The following is a 17,563-nucleotide window of genomic DNA, read 5'->3' as shown; positions in this document are numbered from 1 at the left end:
TAGTTTTTCAGAATCATCAAATCCGTACCTGAAAACAAGATCTAGATAACTCAATTTTTTACACCGAAGAGAAAAAAAAAATTCTTACATTGGTTGGATTCAATACTGGTTACAATAGAATACCAGTAACCTTTCTATATTTTCTGACAAAAGATTACACCTTCTGCCTTCTGTCAATTAATATTGTTTTGTAGGATGAAAAACCCATGGAGAAGAATTAATTAGACAGCAAAATTTATGATTGAAACCGTTTTGAAACATCAATCTACTTGTACATGTAAGTATATAAGTAGACATGATTGCACTGAAAAGGCTTTCACTGGATTCGAAAGCATGAGCAAAGGTGGAATAGGAAACTCTTATTTTCTTCTGACTTGTCAAATTCATTGACACTACTAGCTCAATGATTCTAAGAGGGAATTTGGAGATTTCACTTGTCCTTAGGAATTTCAGAATGTTGGTGGAATGGGTGGCTTGGATTGGATAAATCGTGAAACAGCGAATGCCAGTAGGGGAAGTTATCCCCACCCTCGCCGCTCGGCACCTCGCTTGCCTGCTCTCTCTCTCTCTCTCTCTCTCTCTCTCTACTACCTGTCCCGCTTCAGTGGATCACTGCTTACCGCCTCGCATGTATTTAATATTTTACAACACAATACGTTTTTTCCTCTAACTAACACTTACTAATACACAATACAATGAAATTATGCATTAGACAACAACACATCACAACCAAATGGGCACAAATTAGGGTGCATTAGATAACAGCCACATGTAATGTGGGTTTTTCATAAAACAACACTCACCTGTTAACTTTGCACTGTCTTCGAAGTAACACAATAGTCACCAGAGCCTCGTCTGCTGTAATCCATGCTCCTCACAGTACCATATAGTATCCGCCTTCAAATTCTCCCTGCACAATTTGAGGAAGAAGTACACTTCTTCGGTACGGCTCATCACGACATGTGGTTCTGTCTGTACACGAAGCTGGACACAGACACAATGAAGCTTTACCAGCGCACGTTAAAACTTATGCCACTCCCGCAGTCAACCTCTACCAAGCTAAATTCACAAGCCCGCCACTTTCTACCCACGCTATTCGGTCATTGTCCCCTGCGCCATTCCATCATTGTCTCCCGCTATGAATCCTTGCACCAATGGTATTTCTGCAGTACGTTACGGCAGTTCTCTTGAACATAAATAGATTCATTTTCCCTTCTACTATCAACTAGCCTCGGTAGCCGAGAGGTCTAAAGCATGACCATAAAGCGTGCGAGCGTTTCGTTAGGAACATACCCAGATCGAATCCTACCCACTGCAAAGTCATAAGAAAAAAAAAAGAGAGAGAGACATGAAGCAAGGAACAGAGAAGGAGAGGCTGGAGAGAGAGGGACAGAGGGTGGCAGGACGAAGTTCCTGTTTTACTTCTTAGATGCCGCAATCATTCTTTTTATTCCACTTTCCTTCGCTAGATGTCACCCCCACCCTAAACCCCTATTTCCACTCTTTCCCACTAGAGTGTGTTGGGAACTTGTAGGGGAAAAGTGGAAAGGGGTCGTGGGCAGAGCTTAGCGTTCACTGTATTACGATTTTATCCTTGGATTTTTCAAGTGTTTTCTGGAAAACATCTCTATTGTTGCCTTATAATATATGGAAAGCTCGGTTCAGTGATAGTTGGGCTTCTCAGGGAAGCACTCAGTGGCAAGAAGTTAAGTATGGTTGTTGAATTCCCAAGGACAAGTGAAATCTCCAAATTCCCTCTTAGAATCATTGAGCTAGTAGTATCAATGAATTTGACAAGTCTTTGGGTTGAAGTCTTGGAAGTCTTTGAGGTTGTACTTGTTTCTGATATTGATACAGGAAAAGCTTGATGGTCCAAGCTCTGGGCCTTTACAGGTACTCATCTATGGATGGGTCCTGTCTCTGTTAGATTTGATGAGGTAAAAGACAGCTGTGCGGTCTTGGCTTGGCCTGGCTTTTCGATGCTGGATCTGAAATGAATCCTTGCAATTAAGTTTATATTGGCTCAGTAATAACTTATAACGTTTTCATATTTCATAAAATCTTCACATTTCTTTTCATATTTTGTAAGATTTTCCCCCCTCCTGCACAGTGGCGGCTCGTGATAAAATATTATGTGTGTTCACAATTTTGTGTTCCAAAATCGAAGAGAATTTGAAATCGTACGTTTTTAGCTTAATATGAAATGTCATGATTCCAATGTTTCACTGTCGAAAAAACCGTGTATAAATTCAAAACAACATATAATAATAATAATAATAATAATAATAATAATAATAATAATAATAATAATAACAGCAACAATAACAATAATCATGATGAGGATGATGATGATGATGAAACCTAGTCTTTTTATTTCCAATTTTTCCTGGAAAGCCAGTTTACCCAGTTCTTTACTCTTCAAAATTACTTGAACAGAGTTCATTGTTTATGTTTGTTAAAAATTAATACATAAAACAATTTACAAAAGCATGTGTTCAGTAATATACTGTATTTTGATTCACAACACACTGATACACTATAGCCTATACCAGTACGGTAATCCCATTCGCATAGATTGATTGCTATAAATACATGCCAGTAAATATTATTCTTAAATAATATACACCACCATACAGATATTTAAATTCATACCACCATCACATTCAGCCAGCAGTCTTTGAAAGCCAAACTTTGCTACATGCCGACACTGAAGTATAGTAATTCACGAACTACACTCTCGTAGCAGCACTGTACACACATCCACATAAAGCAAACATTCCGACAGTGAGATGCTGACACCTGCAGGCTAAAATGCAGACTTATTAAATTTTCTCCTTGAGATATAGCACGTAAACGATAGGCATCGATCCACCTGTCATCTGTAGGATAGATTCACTGTTCACTTAATGCTTTGTGCTCTTGACAAGTCATAAGCGGCCTGCGAAAGACAATTTCCTCCCGCGCATGCGTGAAATTTCTGTAACCTTCTTGAAAAGAGCACGGCTTGTATGTGAATGGAGGTTTACATAAGAAGTTTATGCAAGATGCGGGAAGTTTAAAATACTCGATCCTGATATTATACATTCCCACTACGCCAATACGGTATTAAATAATAAAACTAGTTGTGCTTTAATGGAAACAAGGTGTTCACGTGCTCTTGTGCTCTTATTGACGCACCGCCACTGCTCCTGCATCATATTTCTCTAACTATAGAAGCTTCATGCATCACCAAAGCCAAGAAATCGCTCGAGGCTCCATCTATTGTTGCTTTCCTTGCATATACTGAAGCAAATTTTGGTTATTACCAGAAACTGTCCTCCAATTCGAAAGTGCATATCTGTCACTGAAAGATCCTCTAGATATCATAGGCAATGTTTAGAGAATGGAAGTACCCAGACCAGTGGAATTTGCATGTGCATCGAAGCTGCAGAGAATTATTGAATGCAGTCCTGACTTTGAGAACATGAAGGACATTTAGTTCAGTACTACAGAAAAACAAGTTTGCAGGAAAATTGACTCCAAACCTGCAGCATTAGGTTTTATTAAATATGTTCCAATAGTGTCATGTTACGTTGAGAGAATTTTTCTTCATTCAAAAATGTGTTATGAGATAATAGAAAATTTCACACCAGAAAATTTGAACGTGTGTGTAGTTGTTTACTGCAATTCCAAATAACAAAAGCAATGAAATGTATTCTGTGTGTGTTTTCTGATGTATAGTTTTCTGACAAGGAATGCTTTTGTAAAATAAGTAAATAAATGAACCTCATTAAAATAGGAAGATCCTTCAAGCTTCTTTCTATGAGACTTGCTAGTGATAAGAATGTGCCCTGAGTGCAGTGGGGCTGCAACCTTGAAGCCTCTGGACATGCTTGCCGAGTAGGTCTAGTTTTAAGTGCCAGACACCCTCTCCCATCTGCTACAGATAACTGCATTGCCCAGGGATCACGACGCAATAGATATCCAAAATATTTGTAGCATAACTAAAAAATTACATCTTAGTGGGTACAAGAAAAATTCAAAATGGCGATATAGGCAGTTCAGGTCGCTACACCTCATTTAGACATTTTAGGTTCAATGAAATTCACACATTTTGCTTCAGGAAGTGTGAATTACATACATATCCTAAAATTAATGAGTTAAATACTAAGAAAAAATAAATTAAAACGTGTAAATCCAGGCCCTACTGACATGTTAAGAATTGACTGCTTAGCACACAAAGGCATTTATTCTGACAAATGTTCACTATAATCAATAGATACCCTAGATTCGAGATGAAAGATTTAATACTTGCAGAGCAAATCTTAACTTTGATATTGATGTTTCAATATTTATATTCGGTCCACCAAATTAGCTTGTGGTAGCGCGTCTGCCTCCAGACTAGCCGGCCCAGGTTCGATTCCCATTGGGATCAGAAATTTTCATGTAAAATTTCTACCGCGGAGCTAGGAGAGATGGCAGTGCACAACTTCTAATCACTAAATTGTGCACCAATATGTCTAGGTTAAATCCCAAATCTCTCCCCAAATATGAAGAGAAAGCATATGTCACTGTTGATAGTGATTCATCCGTCGGATGGGGACGTTAAGTCTGGCTGCTCCCTAATTGCTATTCAACAGGAGTAGGCTATGTGCCGGCTCCGGGTTTTCCCTTTTTCTTTCCTCATCTTCATCATCATCATCTTCATCTTCACCTTCACCCATTCCCTACACTACACTTACATGAACACTTACGCATACACTCACCCTAGTACATGACATAACTCTGCACAGGTACACATATGCATAACGTGACCCGCCGAAGTGGTGTGCAACTTGCAAAATGGGTCACAGTCCTCCCATCTATCCGCAGTATGCAGAACCCGAATCACGCAAGTGAAGTGGGTAGGCATTAGACACACACACACACATATTTATATTTAATATGGAAATATCGTGTTGTATTAAAAGTGCACATAGTAACACTGTAAAATTCCTTTGCAGAACGAAAAGTTAAACTTGTTGGAATCAAATTTTTGCACACTTTAAAGAACAAAACTAAAATTCTTTCATTATTTATTATCATAATTCACTGTTATCTTAATTGACTGAGCATATAGAGAATGAAATCAATGGCTTTCTGAAAACACGCTATGAAATATGTAATATAACACAATTTTTATCTCGAAAATGAGCAAAAACTAGCAAAATTGTATTATACCTCTTTTTTGTTTGAAATATCCCAAAGCATACAGGTAAAACTATGAAATTAATGACATTATTTACGGTTCATCCTGTATATACACTATCTACCAAAAAGTAATTGGGCACTGGTTTTTGCCCCTTTAGAACCTCGTGGTACCACCTCTTGTTGCTATAACAGCAGCCACCCTGTCAGGCATGCTCTCCACTAGTTTGTGTAGGATATCCACTGGAATGCGCTGCCATTCCTCTTGCAACATGGCACTCAGTTGGACAATGGAAGTTGGCCGCATCTCCCAAGACCTCAATTGCCGGTCCAATTCATCCCAAAGTGCTCAATGGGATTGAGATCAGAACTCTGTGCAGGCCAGTCCAACTGGTGAACATTATTGTCTGCATACCACTGCATAGTAGCCGCCAAAACATGGCACCTAGCATTATCATCCTGGAAGTAACAAGGGTCCATTCCATAGAAACGGCACAGTGTTGGGAACATTTCATTATCCAGAATTGTTTAGTATGCATGTGAGTTCAATGTGCCACGAACAACCACCAGTGGTCCCACACCATAGTACGAGAAACACCCCCACACCATCATTCCACCACCACCAAATTTCCTGGTAGGTACTATATACTCTGGTAGAAGCCGTTCCCTGAGTAGGCACCACAGCCATACATGTCCATCAGACCGAAATAATGTAAATCTCGATTTGTCACTCCACAGAACCGATTTCCACTGCTCCAGTGTCCAGTTGCGATGGTCCAAACACCACCTGAGTCTCTGAGCTTTATTCGTCTTCGTGATATGCGGCTTATGTGCCGCTGCTCTTCCGGAATATCCGAGTTGGTGGGCCTCTGTTCGCAATGTTCCAATGGAAACAGACACATTTGTCGCTGCTTGAAACTCCTGTCTGATGGTAGCCATTGGTTGTGTCCTGTTCTTTATAATCTCATGTTTTAGGGTTCTGTGATCTCTGTTGGTCAGAATTTTCGGTCACCTTGAATGTTCACCATTGTCACAATGTCCATCGGCCTTCCACTTACATAGGACGAATGCTACTGTTGATTTGGGTCTGTTTACCTTAGCGGTTATTGCCCTGCTAGACAGTCCTCTGGGGTGGCTGCTCACAATTATGCCTTTATGAAAGTCTGATAGCTCTGCACCATGCACCATCTTTTTCTCAACTGGTTCTCTTGCTCACTGCAACACATACCGGCCACAAGAGTCAAATTACATACTAAATTAGCTAAAATCATGGGTGCCCAATTACTTTTTGGTAGATAGTGTGTGTTAGGGAATACTTTGGAGGGATGAACACTGAATCATTTTTTTGTAGAAGCTAAGACTAAGGGTTGAAGGAGATTTAATTTGTTTCTTGTATTAAATTATTAATTTTCTGATTATTACTAAAAGTATCTTTATTTTGAACATAAACATCATCATAGAAAATATGTGCTCACGAGGTTAAATGAAGATTTTTAATGTATGGAAAATTTCTTTATAGAATGTCCTGTACACACCTTTCATTATTTTCATGGTTCTCGTCTTTAAAACAAAAATATGTTTACCTTCAGATGAATTAGCCCAGAATATTATTCAGTATGTGAAGTGTACACTTAATGAGTTAAATGTAGACATCTCAAGGATTAGGCAATTTAAGCAATTAGTAAATTAGGAAAGGCCTTCTTTTCATTGAGGAACTGTGTTTATTTTGCAGGTTTTTGAAAAGACGGGAATTGAACCTCAGTTCTGGAAGATCATGGGTGACTGGAATCCACTAGAACAATACGAGTTTCACGAGTTGACATTTCATCAGCGAGTTCATCTTGTCAAAGCTCTCTGTGATTACATTTTTGTAAGTTTGCATGTTAAAGCACGTCTGTAAATCAATTTGAAGAAAGTACAGTCGTTACAAAACGAAATAGACGTGATAGATATTTAAGTGCATCTGCTCATGAAAGGTGGCTTTGGTTTACTCATATCTTGCAAAGGTGGGAATAAATACATCCATAGCAAATACAGATGTCCTGACTAGTTTTATCATTGTCTGGATATTCGATTAGAAGAAGAAATTCAGTACATAATACCATTGCCATCTTTGATTAAAGCTAAAGGAGCTATAATCCAGTGCTACTCAGAAATTGTGAATAAGAATAAGAGAGGTATTGCATCAAAAACAAAATCCGGCATTTTTAATGATGCTTAATGTAATCATTAGCAATCTGTTATTATACTGCATTGTCATAAAGCCTTATTACACTAACTCATCATAAAGCATACTACAATTTTGAAAGATTGTTGCTACTTGTACACACATTTACTGAAATGGACAGAGTTATCCAACAACAGACCAACCAGTCAAATCACTTTTTAGAGATAATGAGGTATTTAGTTGAATTTCATTATAAATATATACAGTGCGTTCGTAGCTCGGCCGGACCGTTCTGTGGTGGCCTTGGACTGGGTGAAGATTGGTGCGCCTGCCACTAGAGTAGCACTGTAGGTACCGTTGACGAGCCAGTCAGTCAAGTTGGATCTGTCGTGAGGAAAAGACGTCTGTGCGCGTGTTGTGAGTAAAATTGTAAGGCCACCACAGAACGGTCTGGCTGAGCTATAAACGCACTGTACTATTAGTTTTGTTGAAATCCTACTGATTTTGAGCATTCATTCATTCATTCATTCATTCTTAATGTTGTGCCCAAGGGCAGGTCTTTCACTGCAAACCCAGCATTCTCCAGTCTTTTCTATTTTCTGCCTTCCTCTTAGTCTATGCTTATGATCCATATATCTTAATGTCGTCTATCATCTGATGTTTTCTTCTTCCCTAGACTCTTCTCCCATTCACCATTCCTTCCAGTGCATCCTTCAGAAGGCAGCTTTTTCTCAACCAGTGACCCAGCCAATCCCTTTTTCTCTTCCTGATCAGTTTCAGGATCATTCTTTCTTTACCTACTTTTTCCAACACAGCTTCGTTTCTTATTCTGTCTGTCCATTTCACACACTCCATTCTTCTTCATATCCACATTTCAAATGCTTCTAGTCGCTTCTCTTCACTTCGTTGCAATGTCATGTTTCTGCCCTATGCAATGCTACACTCCACACAAAGCACTTCATTAATCTCTTCCTTAGTTCTTCCTCCAAAGGTCCACAGAAGATGCTCTTTCTTCTATTAAAAGCTTCCTTTGCCATTGCTATTCTCCTTTTGACTTCTTGGCAGCAGCTCATGTTACTGCTTACAGTACATTCAAAGTATATGAAGCTGTTCACTTGCTCTACTGCCTCATTTAGAATTCTCAAGTTTACCTTCTTTACTTTTGTTCCTAAGACCATGGTCTTCGTCTTGTTGGCATTTATCTTCATTCCATATTGCTCACAGCTGTCATTTAGCTTCAGTAGCATATCTCTTAGTATCATCTCCTCTTCTGCTTACAACGCCATATCAGGAAATCTTATGCACTTTGTTCTTCTTCCTCGTACTATCACTCTTCCCATGTTTTGAAAACAGTATTCTGAGCATGGAAGAAAATAATTTGAATACCAAATAGGATATTTTTTTACAATTATAATAAATACGATGTAAATTTTGCAATAACAAACTGTGTTGGTCTGCTGTTGCAGAATACAAAATAGAGGAAACACAAGTGAGCAAGAACTGCTCAGTTTTGAGAGTGGAAAATAAGAGACAATGTGTTCAGGTATTTTTTTTAGAGATAGTTTCAACTCTGTCTGTAGATGACACCAACATCTCATTTTTACAAAATTGCTGGTTGGTCTGTTGTATAACTTCATCCAATTAACTATTTTTACTGGAATTAACATTATATTTAATTTCAATTTACTATGTATTACATTTGATTCAACATCCAATCCTTCCCGAGGATAAATCAGACGTGGAAGATAATCCAGATATAGGAGAGCTCATAGAAAATAGTGATAATTACTTAGATGAAAATTACCATCCTAAAGATGATTTGGAGGAAATCAGTTCGGACAACGAAGGTAACAGAGTCGTTGAACCTGAACCTGGATCTAGTAATAATTCCAACCTTGATGCATCTGTGGCTCAAGTGCTAGAGCATTGGGTTTCCATCCAGATGGCCCAGTTTCGATCCTTGTCCAGCTCGTTAGGGAATTTGTTTAGGACAAAGACGTTCCAGAGGGTTTTTATCAGAGTACTTCCATTTCTCTTTACCATTCTACCAACACTCTCCATCTCCTCCTTATTTCATCTGTCATCATCAATAATAAAAATAGGCCGTGGTAATGTCTTGGGGTTAGTATGGGTTTCCAATGCTGATATAGGAAGTGCTTGGTGCTCAGGAACCCTGGGTCTTATCAGGCTACTCGTCAGAGAAACAGGACCTAGTTGTATAGGGGACTGAGACAGGATGGCCCACCTGTTAGTGTCGAATTCACGTCACTTAGGCCACCTGTCAGTCCCATATTTTCAATGAGGTAATGGGTAGGAACAGGCTGGAAGATTGATTTTTGTATTTTGATCTAACGTAAGAAGCATGATTACTTGTTGCCCAGGGAATAAGAGAAACAGTAATTTTTTTTTTACTAAGTTATTTTATTACACTTTATCAACATCTTAGGTTATTTAGCGTCTGAATGAAATGAAGGTGATAATGCCAGTGAAATGAGTCCGGGGTCCAACACCGAAAGTTACCCAGCATTTGCTCATATTGGGTTGAGGGAAACCCCTGGAAAAAATCTCAACCAGGTAATTTGCCCCGAGTAGGAATCGAACCCAGGCCACCTGGTTTCGCGGCCAGACGTGCTAATTGTTACTTCACAGGTGTGGACAACAACAGTAAATTATTTTGTATTCAGTAAAGTAATATATACAGTGAAACCTCTCATTTATGGACATCGAAGGGACATAACAATCTGTCCGCATCTGGGAGGTGTCCTTTATTGGGAGGGAGGCTCCCCAATCTAACAGTAAATTTATAATATGCATTATGTATCCCTTCACAATTTAAATGAAATGTATTACTGTAGTTTAATTCTAAGTACAGTGTACTCCAGTAAATTCTTTGCAACTTTCAACTACAGTAGATAAGACCGAGAAAGGAAAATACAGTACTGTGCCATGCAATTTTATTCTAGGTCTTCAGTTATGCAGTACTGTAATTTACAGTTTTCAACTTAACCTTTACGTTCAGGTGTCATGTCTCTCCAAACAGAACTGATTGAAGTGAAGAGAATAATCCTACTAACCCTATCATGTGTCGAATGCAATTTCACGATCGCAGAAATCTTGAACCTATCAGACAGGTTAAATTTTATGACTTTGTTTATCCACTCATTTTCAGCTAACAAGAGGTAGCCGGCAGGGCTAGTGGTAGCCTATGAGACCCTTAGGCCTCTTGTCTTCTTTCATGTTAAGGAATTTTTGTACTAAATTTTCCATTTTTGTAACACATTAGTCTTGCAATCCAAGTTCTGTCCGCAGTCAAGAGGTAAAGCAAGCTTTAGGACTGTGAAACAGCTGTTCATGTCCATGTCTGAGAGTGTCCGTAAACCAGAATTAAATTTATCATTATTTCTATATTATTTTAGTTGGGACATAAAAATCTGTCTGTATATGAGGAGTGTCCGTAAGGAGAGGTTTCACTGTATATGTATTCCCCTCCTAGAAATACAGTCACATAGTGATCAATTCCGAAACAAGTCAATGCATTCTTCATGCTTCATGTGTTTCCACTAACAACACATGAAACAGGACATTTGTAGAGTGCCATAACACCACTTTTTGGCTGCAGAGCTGTAGCTTTGTTGTGTAACTTATTGGAAATGCTGTATGCTTACTGTTCCATGGAAAGCAAGTGATTTGTAGTCATGAAATAATTGCTTGAGGTGACATACTTTACACATATATTGACCTCTATATTTAGTATACTGATCTGCCAAAAATAAATAAATAAATAAAAAATTTATTTAGTTGTAATATATTTTTTGATTTTTTTTTTTTTTACAGCAAAACCACAGATCCCTCAGAGACAACATATCAGAGAAAGTTGAAGAATACGGTAGCTGTTTGGGAGAAGATCGGTCAGGCACTAAATTCCTATATTTTCCACAATTTTTGGACCAAGATGTACGAATTTACAAACAGAACAAGGAAGTGAAGAGTTGGATTGACCGGGACTTAGAACACATAGCAGAACTTGAACATCAAGCTAGTCTCAAGTTTTCTAAAGTAAGTTGAAGGGTTTGTAGACCAGGGGCGGCTGATTGACGCAAGTGAGGCCAGGCTTCAGTCACTTGGCTTAACTGAAATCAAATTTTGTGTTTTTATATAGGTAATATATTAGTTATTTGAATGAAGTATATATCGCTGTAGAAGTATTTGAAAACTTTGTAGTGTATATAGACCTGTTTTGCAGTAAAATTTGTTCCTGAGGCCAAGATCGCTCATGCCGGGTCTGGCTTCTGCATTTCGTATGTTTTTGCGGGCTTTGAGGTTGCGCTTGAAACACTGTAGCTGAGGCACAATTCGTCAGGCCTCGTGGCCTGGTAAGCTTTCACTCCTCCCATCCATGGACTGGTCTCAAGGGTAAAGTGGAGTGAGAATAGCAGTGGTGACTTCTCTTCCTAAATAGGCCATAAATAACATAAACATTTCTGCTGTTTAGCAGGCAGAGATCCACACTGTTCTCTCCCCTTATGTCTCAGTTTATGACTTCAGCGAGGGTGTTGTACTATTGTACTTCGTAGTACAGTAGTGAGTGTGTTTCAGTGTTGTTATATGTTTCCGGAAAATATAAACAGAAATAGGTGCGAGAAATAATGATGATGTACTCCTAGTTAATCCATTGTTAGTGTGTCCTTTTTCGAGAAGAAATAATATTGAAAGAAAGGAAGTTTTAAATAAAGAGATAGCCTACAGAGATACCTACAACATCGCTGACAATTTTTCTGACAGATAATCTTACACGTGACTTTCTATTGCATCTTGGTGTGGGCAACATAAATGGTTAAGTGGTAATGTGGTGCAAAATAAACTTTTCTGTTGGCCTTGTTTGTTGTTGTCAAAGGAAAAAAAAAAAATTAAAAAAAAAAAGAAGACAGGGGAATTTCAAGACATACTTCTTCAGCTCACATCCTGCATGCCAAAACTTGCCTCGAAACTTTGGTGACATAACCGATGTGCAACGAGAAGACCACATGCAAAATCTTAGCTGCCTGTTTTCACTGCAAGGCCCCGAAATAAATCTCGGAATTATGCATATAAGCAATAGGGAAGTGAATACTAGTCGCTACAGGTTAGAATGGACAACCCTTGCTGTGTGCAAGCCAGTGGAGCGGTGGAAACCAACAGCAAACAGAAGCACGTGAATCAAGGTCAGTAATATAAGTGGACAACTACAGGGGTAATGTATCCAGTACGAAGTTGAGGGTTGTGTAAGACTGTTGCAATGAGTTTCACGGAGCAAGACGTAAATACGATTAATATACTTGAGTTTGCCAAGAGTTATTTCCGTAAGAATATTGTTTCGTCGGGATATGATATGGTATTGTTGGTTTCCAAGCAGATACGCCACAGAACAACCTCCTGAATTTGTAGTACCCGTCAAATATTGTCTTGAAACGATAAAAAAACAATGTCAAGAACAGTGTCACTATGAAGTGTTTTTTCGTTGGGCATGGTGCCCAAAAGAATTATGTTTTCAACATTCAATCAATACCAGTCACTTCTGTCTCTTATTTCTGCTTCATTGCCAGCATGGGAGGAGAGACAGTTTACTTCATTTCACACACGTACTCCACTCTGGTCGCCAATGAGACAGGGATGTCCAGCTGCTCTGTGTTATCATCTGACCACATAAGGATTCCAGCTTCGATTTTGGGGCCTTGCAGTGAAAACAGGCAGCTAATATTTTGCACGTGGTCTTCTCATAGCACATCGGTTATGTCACTAAAGTTTTTAGGCAAGTTTCGGCATGCAGGATGTGATACTTTCCTTGTGAGCATAATATGTGTTGCTTCATCACGCTCAAACAATCACTGAAACAATCTCACATCATAAGTTATTTGGTGAGTGACATTATTTTTCGTTAATAATAATAATAATAATAATAATAATAATAATAATAATAATAATAATAATAATAATAATACAGTAATAATATTAATAATATAACAATTATAATTAATATCATGAATAAACATTTCCTATCGGAGGCACTTAAACTATGTAGTTGCATCTGGCCTCGCTGAGAATTTCGATAACTGGCCACTACTGTTGTAGACGTGTAGTTAATAGAGCTCCCAGTCTAGAATATTTGCATGTTTGCCAATGTCATTTTTGCTTTACTGATATATGATTGACAAGGAACTCTTAATTCTTGGTGACTGGCTGTGTGAAATTTTATTGTAAATGTTTCTGGAAAGAGAATTACAGTAAAATCTCCATTTACGAATTATGGGTAGCATTAAATCATCATATATAAATATGAATTTGTGAATTATGAACATAGCACTCAGTATTCGGTATTATCATAATTCTTTGTTCTCATTCTTACAGTCTCTCATGTCTGCAAAAAAGAGAAGAAAGAGAAGAATGGGGTGGAAGAAAGGGAACATTGTGAAGGCTCGTAAGGTTTCCAAATCTGTGAATCGATTGCATTCCAAAGATACATCATGTAAGTCCTCAATAAAATGTGTAATTTCTGTGGCCTCAAAATCAGTACCAACAGTTGAAAGAGAGAAGTCTCAGAAAGGAGAGGTAATGAATGAAACAATCTTTAAGGAAGGAAACAAGCTTTCTCAGAGGATACAGGAAAGTGCTTTGCTTATAAATGACACATGTGAAAATTTAGGTGCTCTAAAATCGGAGACTACAATAAATTCCAGCCACAATAATAAAACATCTGATGAGCCTGAGATCAAGAGTGGACTAATAGATACTTTACATGAAAATTACATAAATGGTGCAATAAATGAAGACAATTCATTAAGAACGTCAAAGGCTAGGTCACCAGACAAAGAAGTAAGTGCAGGTCCCATAGAACATGAACACGAAAAGAAGGTGGAGCCTATAATTGTTGTTAGGGACAAAAACGATTTTGTGGTGAAAGATGTCCCGTTACCTTCAGAGAGCGCTACAACTGCCAGGAGACCTCTTCACAACCCTTACTGGCTTGCCCCAGATCCAGATGACTTCACTCTGGTTGCCGACTCGGTGGAAGGAGTCAGACAGCTACTGGGAAAATACAGCAATAGTGATGACTTGCCGCTCAGCGAACGTTTAGACAATGTCAAGGTAAGAAGTTGTGAACATATTTATTTTTATATATTATTTTGTTATTTTATTATATATATATTATTTTAATGTACCGAAGTACATATGATATTTCCATGCAGATATTCTGCGTCATCATACGATGAAAGAGTAATGGAACGGAGAAAAATTCTCTCCGGCATCGGGATTTGAACCCAGGTTTTCAGCTCTACGTGCTGATGCTTTATCCACTAAGCCACACCGGATTCCACCCCGGCGTTGGAAGAATCGTCTCAGTTTTAAGTTCCAACTCTTGGGTTCCCTCTAGTGGCCGCCCTCTGCACTACGTCATAGATATCTATGAACCTAGGACCGAAGTCCACACATGTGCTGAAGTGCACTCGTAATGAGTGACTAGTTGGCCGGGATCCGACGGAATAAGCACCATCTTAAATCACGAAGTGATTTACGCATATCATATATATTATTTTAATGTACCGAAGTACATATGATATTTCCATGCAGATATTCTGTGTCATCATACGATGAAAGAGTAATGGAACGGAGAAAAATTCTCTCCGGCGTCGGGATTTGAACCCGGGTTTTCAGCTCTACGTGCTGACGCTTTATCCACTAAGCCACACCGGATTCCACCCCGGCGTCGGAAGAATCGTCTCAGTTTTAAGTTCCAACTCTTGGGTTCCCTCTAGTGGCCGCCCTCTGCACTATGTCATAGATATCTATGAACCTATAACCGAAGTCCACACATGTGCTGAAGTGCACTCGTAATGAGTGACTAGTTGGCCGGGATCCGACGGAATAAGCACCGTCTTAAATCACGAAGTGATTTACGCGTATCATATATATTATTTTAATGTACCGAAGTACATATGATATTTCCATGCAGATATTCTGCATCATCATACGATGAAAGAGTGGCTTAGTAGATAAAGCGTCAGCACGTAGAGCTGAAAACCCGGGTTCAAATCCCGGCACCGGAGAGAATTTTTCTCCGTTCCATTACTCTTTCATCATATTTATTCTTGCTTTTGATTTTTAAGAAGATAGCTTCTGTGGAATGTCATGTTTTGTCATTAGAGGTAGGGTTGGAAATGTTGTGAAATTCGAGACAGATCAGTATTTGCTTCTTTTCCTCCTCCTCCTCCTCCTCCTCCTCCTTCTTCTTCTTCTTCTTCTTCCTCTTCCTCCTCTTCTTCTTCTGCTGTATTAAGTTCAACTCCAATCATCCTAAAAGAACTGAGGCCTAAAACTTTGGTCTATTGGTGCACCTAAGGCACAGGGATTAAACAGAGTAATGAGTAGCATTTGGGGCCGTCAGAGCATTGCTTCTTATTGTGAGAGTTTATTTTTTATTTATTTATTTATTTATTTATCTATTTATTCTGGTGTAGTTAAGGCCATCAGGCCTTCTCTTCCACACCACCAGAAATACAAATACAGTAACAGAAATAAAAAGGAAAAAAAAAAACACTATAAACAAAGTAAAGTCACACAAATATATACACAGATTGCAGTCACACAAACTTTAAATGAGTGATAAAGTATAATTAATTGTATCCTAACTAATTAACTAACATAAACAAGAAACTTGCGATTTTAATCTAGAGTAAAAAACACAAATCAACACTTCTAGCAATATCTAAAAAGCATTAAATAAGACAAAATGTTCTAATTTAATTTTGAATTGTGATAAAGTCCGGCAGTCCCTGACGTCATTAGGTAACGAATTCCAGAGACGAGGTATTTCTACAGTGTAGGAGGATGAGTATAGAGACGTTCTATGATGAGGGATAGAAAGAAGTGCTTGATACCAGTTTCGAAGAGTTGTAAGAAATTGAAAGCGCGATAAGAGATAATTCGGAGTAGAAGTATGTATGATTCTAAATAGAAGAGACAGTGAATGTATTGTTCTTCATTCCTTCAGATGCACCCATGAAAGTAACTGGAGGGAAGGTGTTATATGGTCAAATTTACGAATATTGCAGATGAATCGTATGCACACATTGTGAACACGTAGTCTCTCAGCTAAGAGTGAACTTATATTAGTTAGCAAGGAATCTCAATAATCAAAATGGGGCATTACAAGCATCTGAATAAGATTCTTTTTTAGACTAAGTGGTAGAAATTCTTTCATATGAAACAAGGAGTGAAGTTGAGAAAATATTTTTTTTGCAAGTGTGTGTTACTTGAGTGTTCCAATTTAGATCGCTATCCATGAAAATGCCAAGATTTTTAACTGTTTCACTGTATTTAACAATAATCCCATTCAATATTATATGTGGTAAAGTACTACTATCAAGAGTTCTTCGTAGACGATTATGTCCCATTACGATTGCTTGCGATTTCTCTGGATTTAGGTGTAATCACCGAGTGAAATAGATACCAAGAGGGGCTGACTCAAGTCGGTTTGTTAAGGGGTTAGGTACAGCTTAGAGCAGTAAAATTTTGGAAATATTCAACATTTTTTTTCCATTACTGTATCTTGTACAATAATGAAAATTGGTATATTTAAAAACACTGTCCTTCTGCTATATAAAAAAAAATATACGATAAAAAAAAATATTTACTTTTTTTTTTTCTTCTTCTTCAAAATTCAGGTCACTGTGCAGTGATGAAGCATTTCCCACATAACTTAAAAACTATCCAACATTCTGTGATGAAATTTTTTGTGTGTATTTATACATGTCATATCAATAATATGATGCAGGATCACTCCTCTACCTTTGATAAATTGCCTGATAAAAAATAAATTCGTTTTAAAAAAATGGTCAAATATCAGTATTTTCTTCTAAGACAAAATAAAAAAAATATTTATTAAGGAATGTAGTTGAAAGAGCATGATATTGTAAATATGAGTTTCGGCAATAAAATAAAAGAGAGAAAATATGAAAAAGTTAACAAGTTTATGAGTTGTGAGGGAAACGCTTCATCACAGCACAGTGAACTGCCACCATTTTTAATTTTGGAAAAAAAAAAAATAAATAAATATAAGTAATTTTTTTAAATCGTAAAAATATTTTTTTCATATAGCAGAAGGACATTGTTTTACACATATCAATTTTCATTACTGTACAAGATACAGTAATGGAGGAAAAAAATGTTGAATATTTCCAAAAATTTTACTGCTGT

At 37.9% G+C, this 17,563-nt stretch overlaps 1 protein-coding gene across 1 annotated transcript in view; it reads left to right on the top strand.

Moving 5' to 3' along the window:
- The window catches only part of LOC138708079 (uncharacterized bromodomain-containing protein 10-like), a 63,874-nt gene that overhangs the window by 23,006 nt on the left and 23,305 nt on the right, over positions 1-17,563 (top strand). The window contains exons 9-11 of the mRNA XM_069838232.1: positions 6,899-7,036; positions 11,168-11,389; positions 13,718-14,455. Coding sequence (XP_069694333.1) covers positions 6,899-7,036; positions 11,168-11,389; positions 13,718-14,455 — 1,098 coding nt within the window. The remainder of the gene's footprint in view (positions 1-6,898; positions 7,037-11,167; positions 11,390-13,717; positions 14,456-17,563) is intronic.

This window comes from Periplaneta americana, chromosome 10 (assembly GCF_040183065.1).
Source record: "Periplaneta americana isolate PAMFEO1 chromosome 10, P.americana_PAMFEO1_priV1, whole genome shotgun sequence".
NCBI classification, from domain to species: Eukaryota; Metazoa; Arthropoda; class Insecta; order Blattodea; family Blattidae; genus Periplaneta; species Periplaneta americana.
This window is presented reverse-complemented; position numbering and strand designations above follow the sequence as displayed.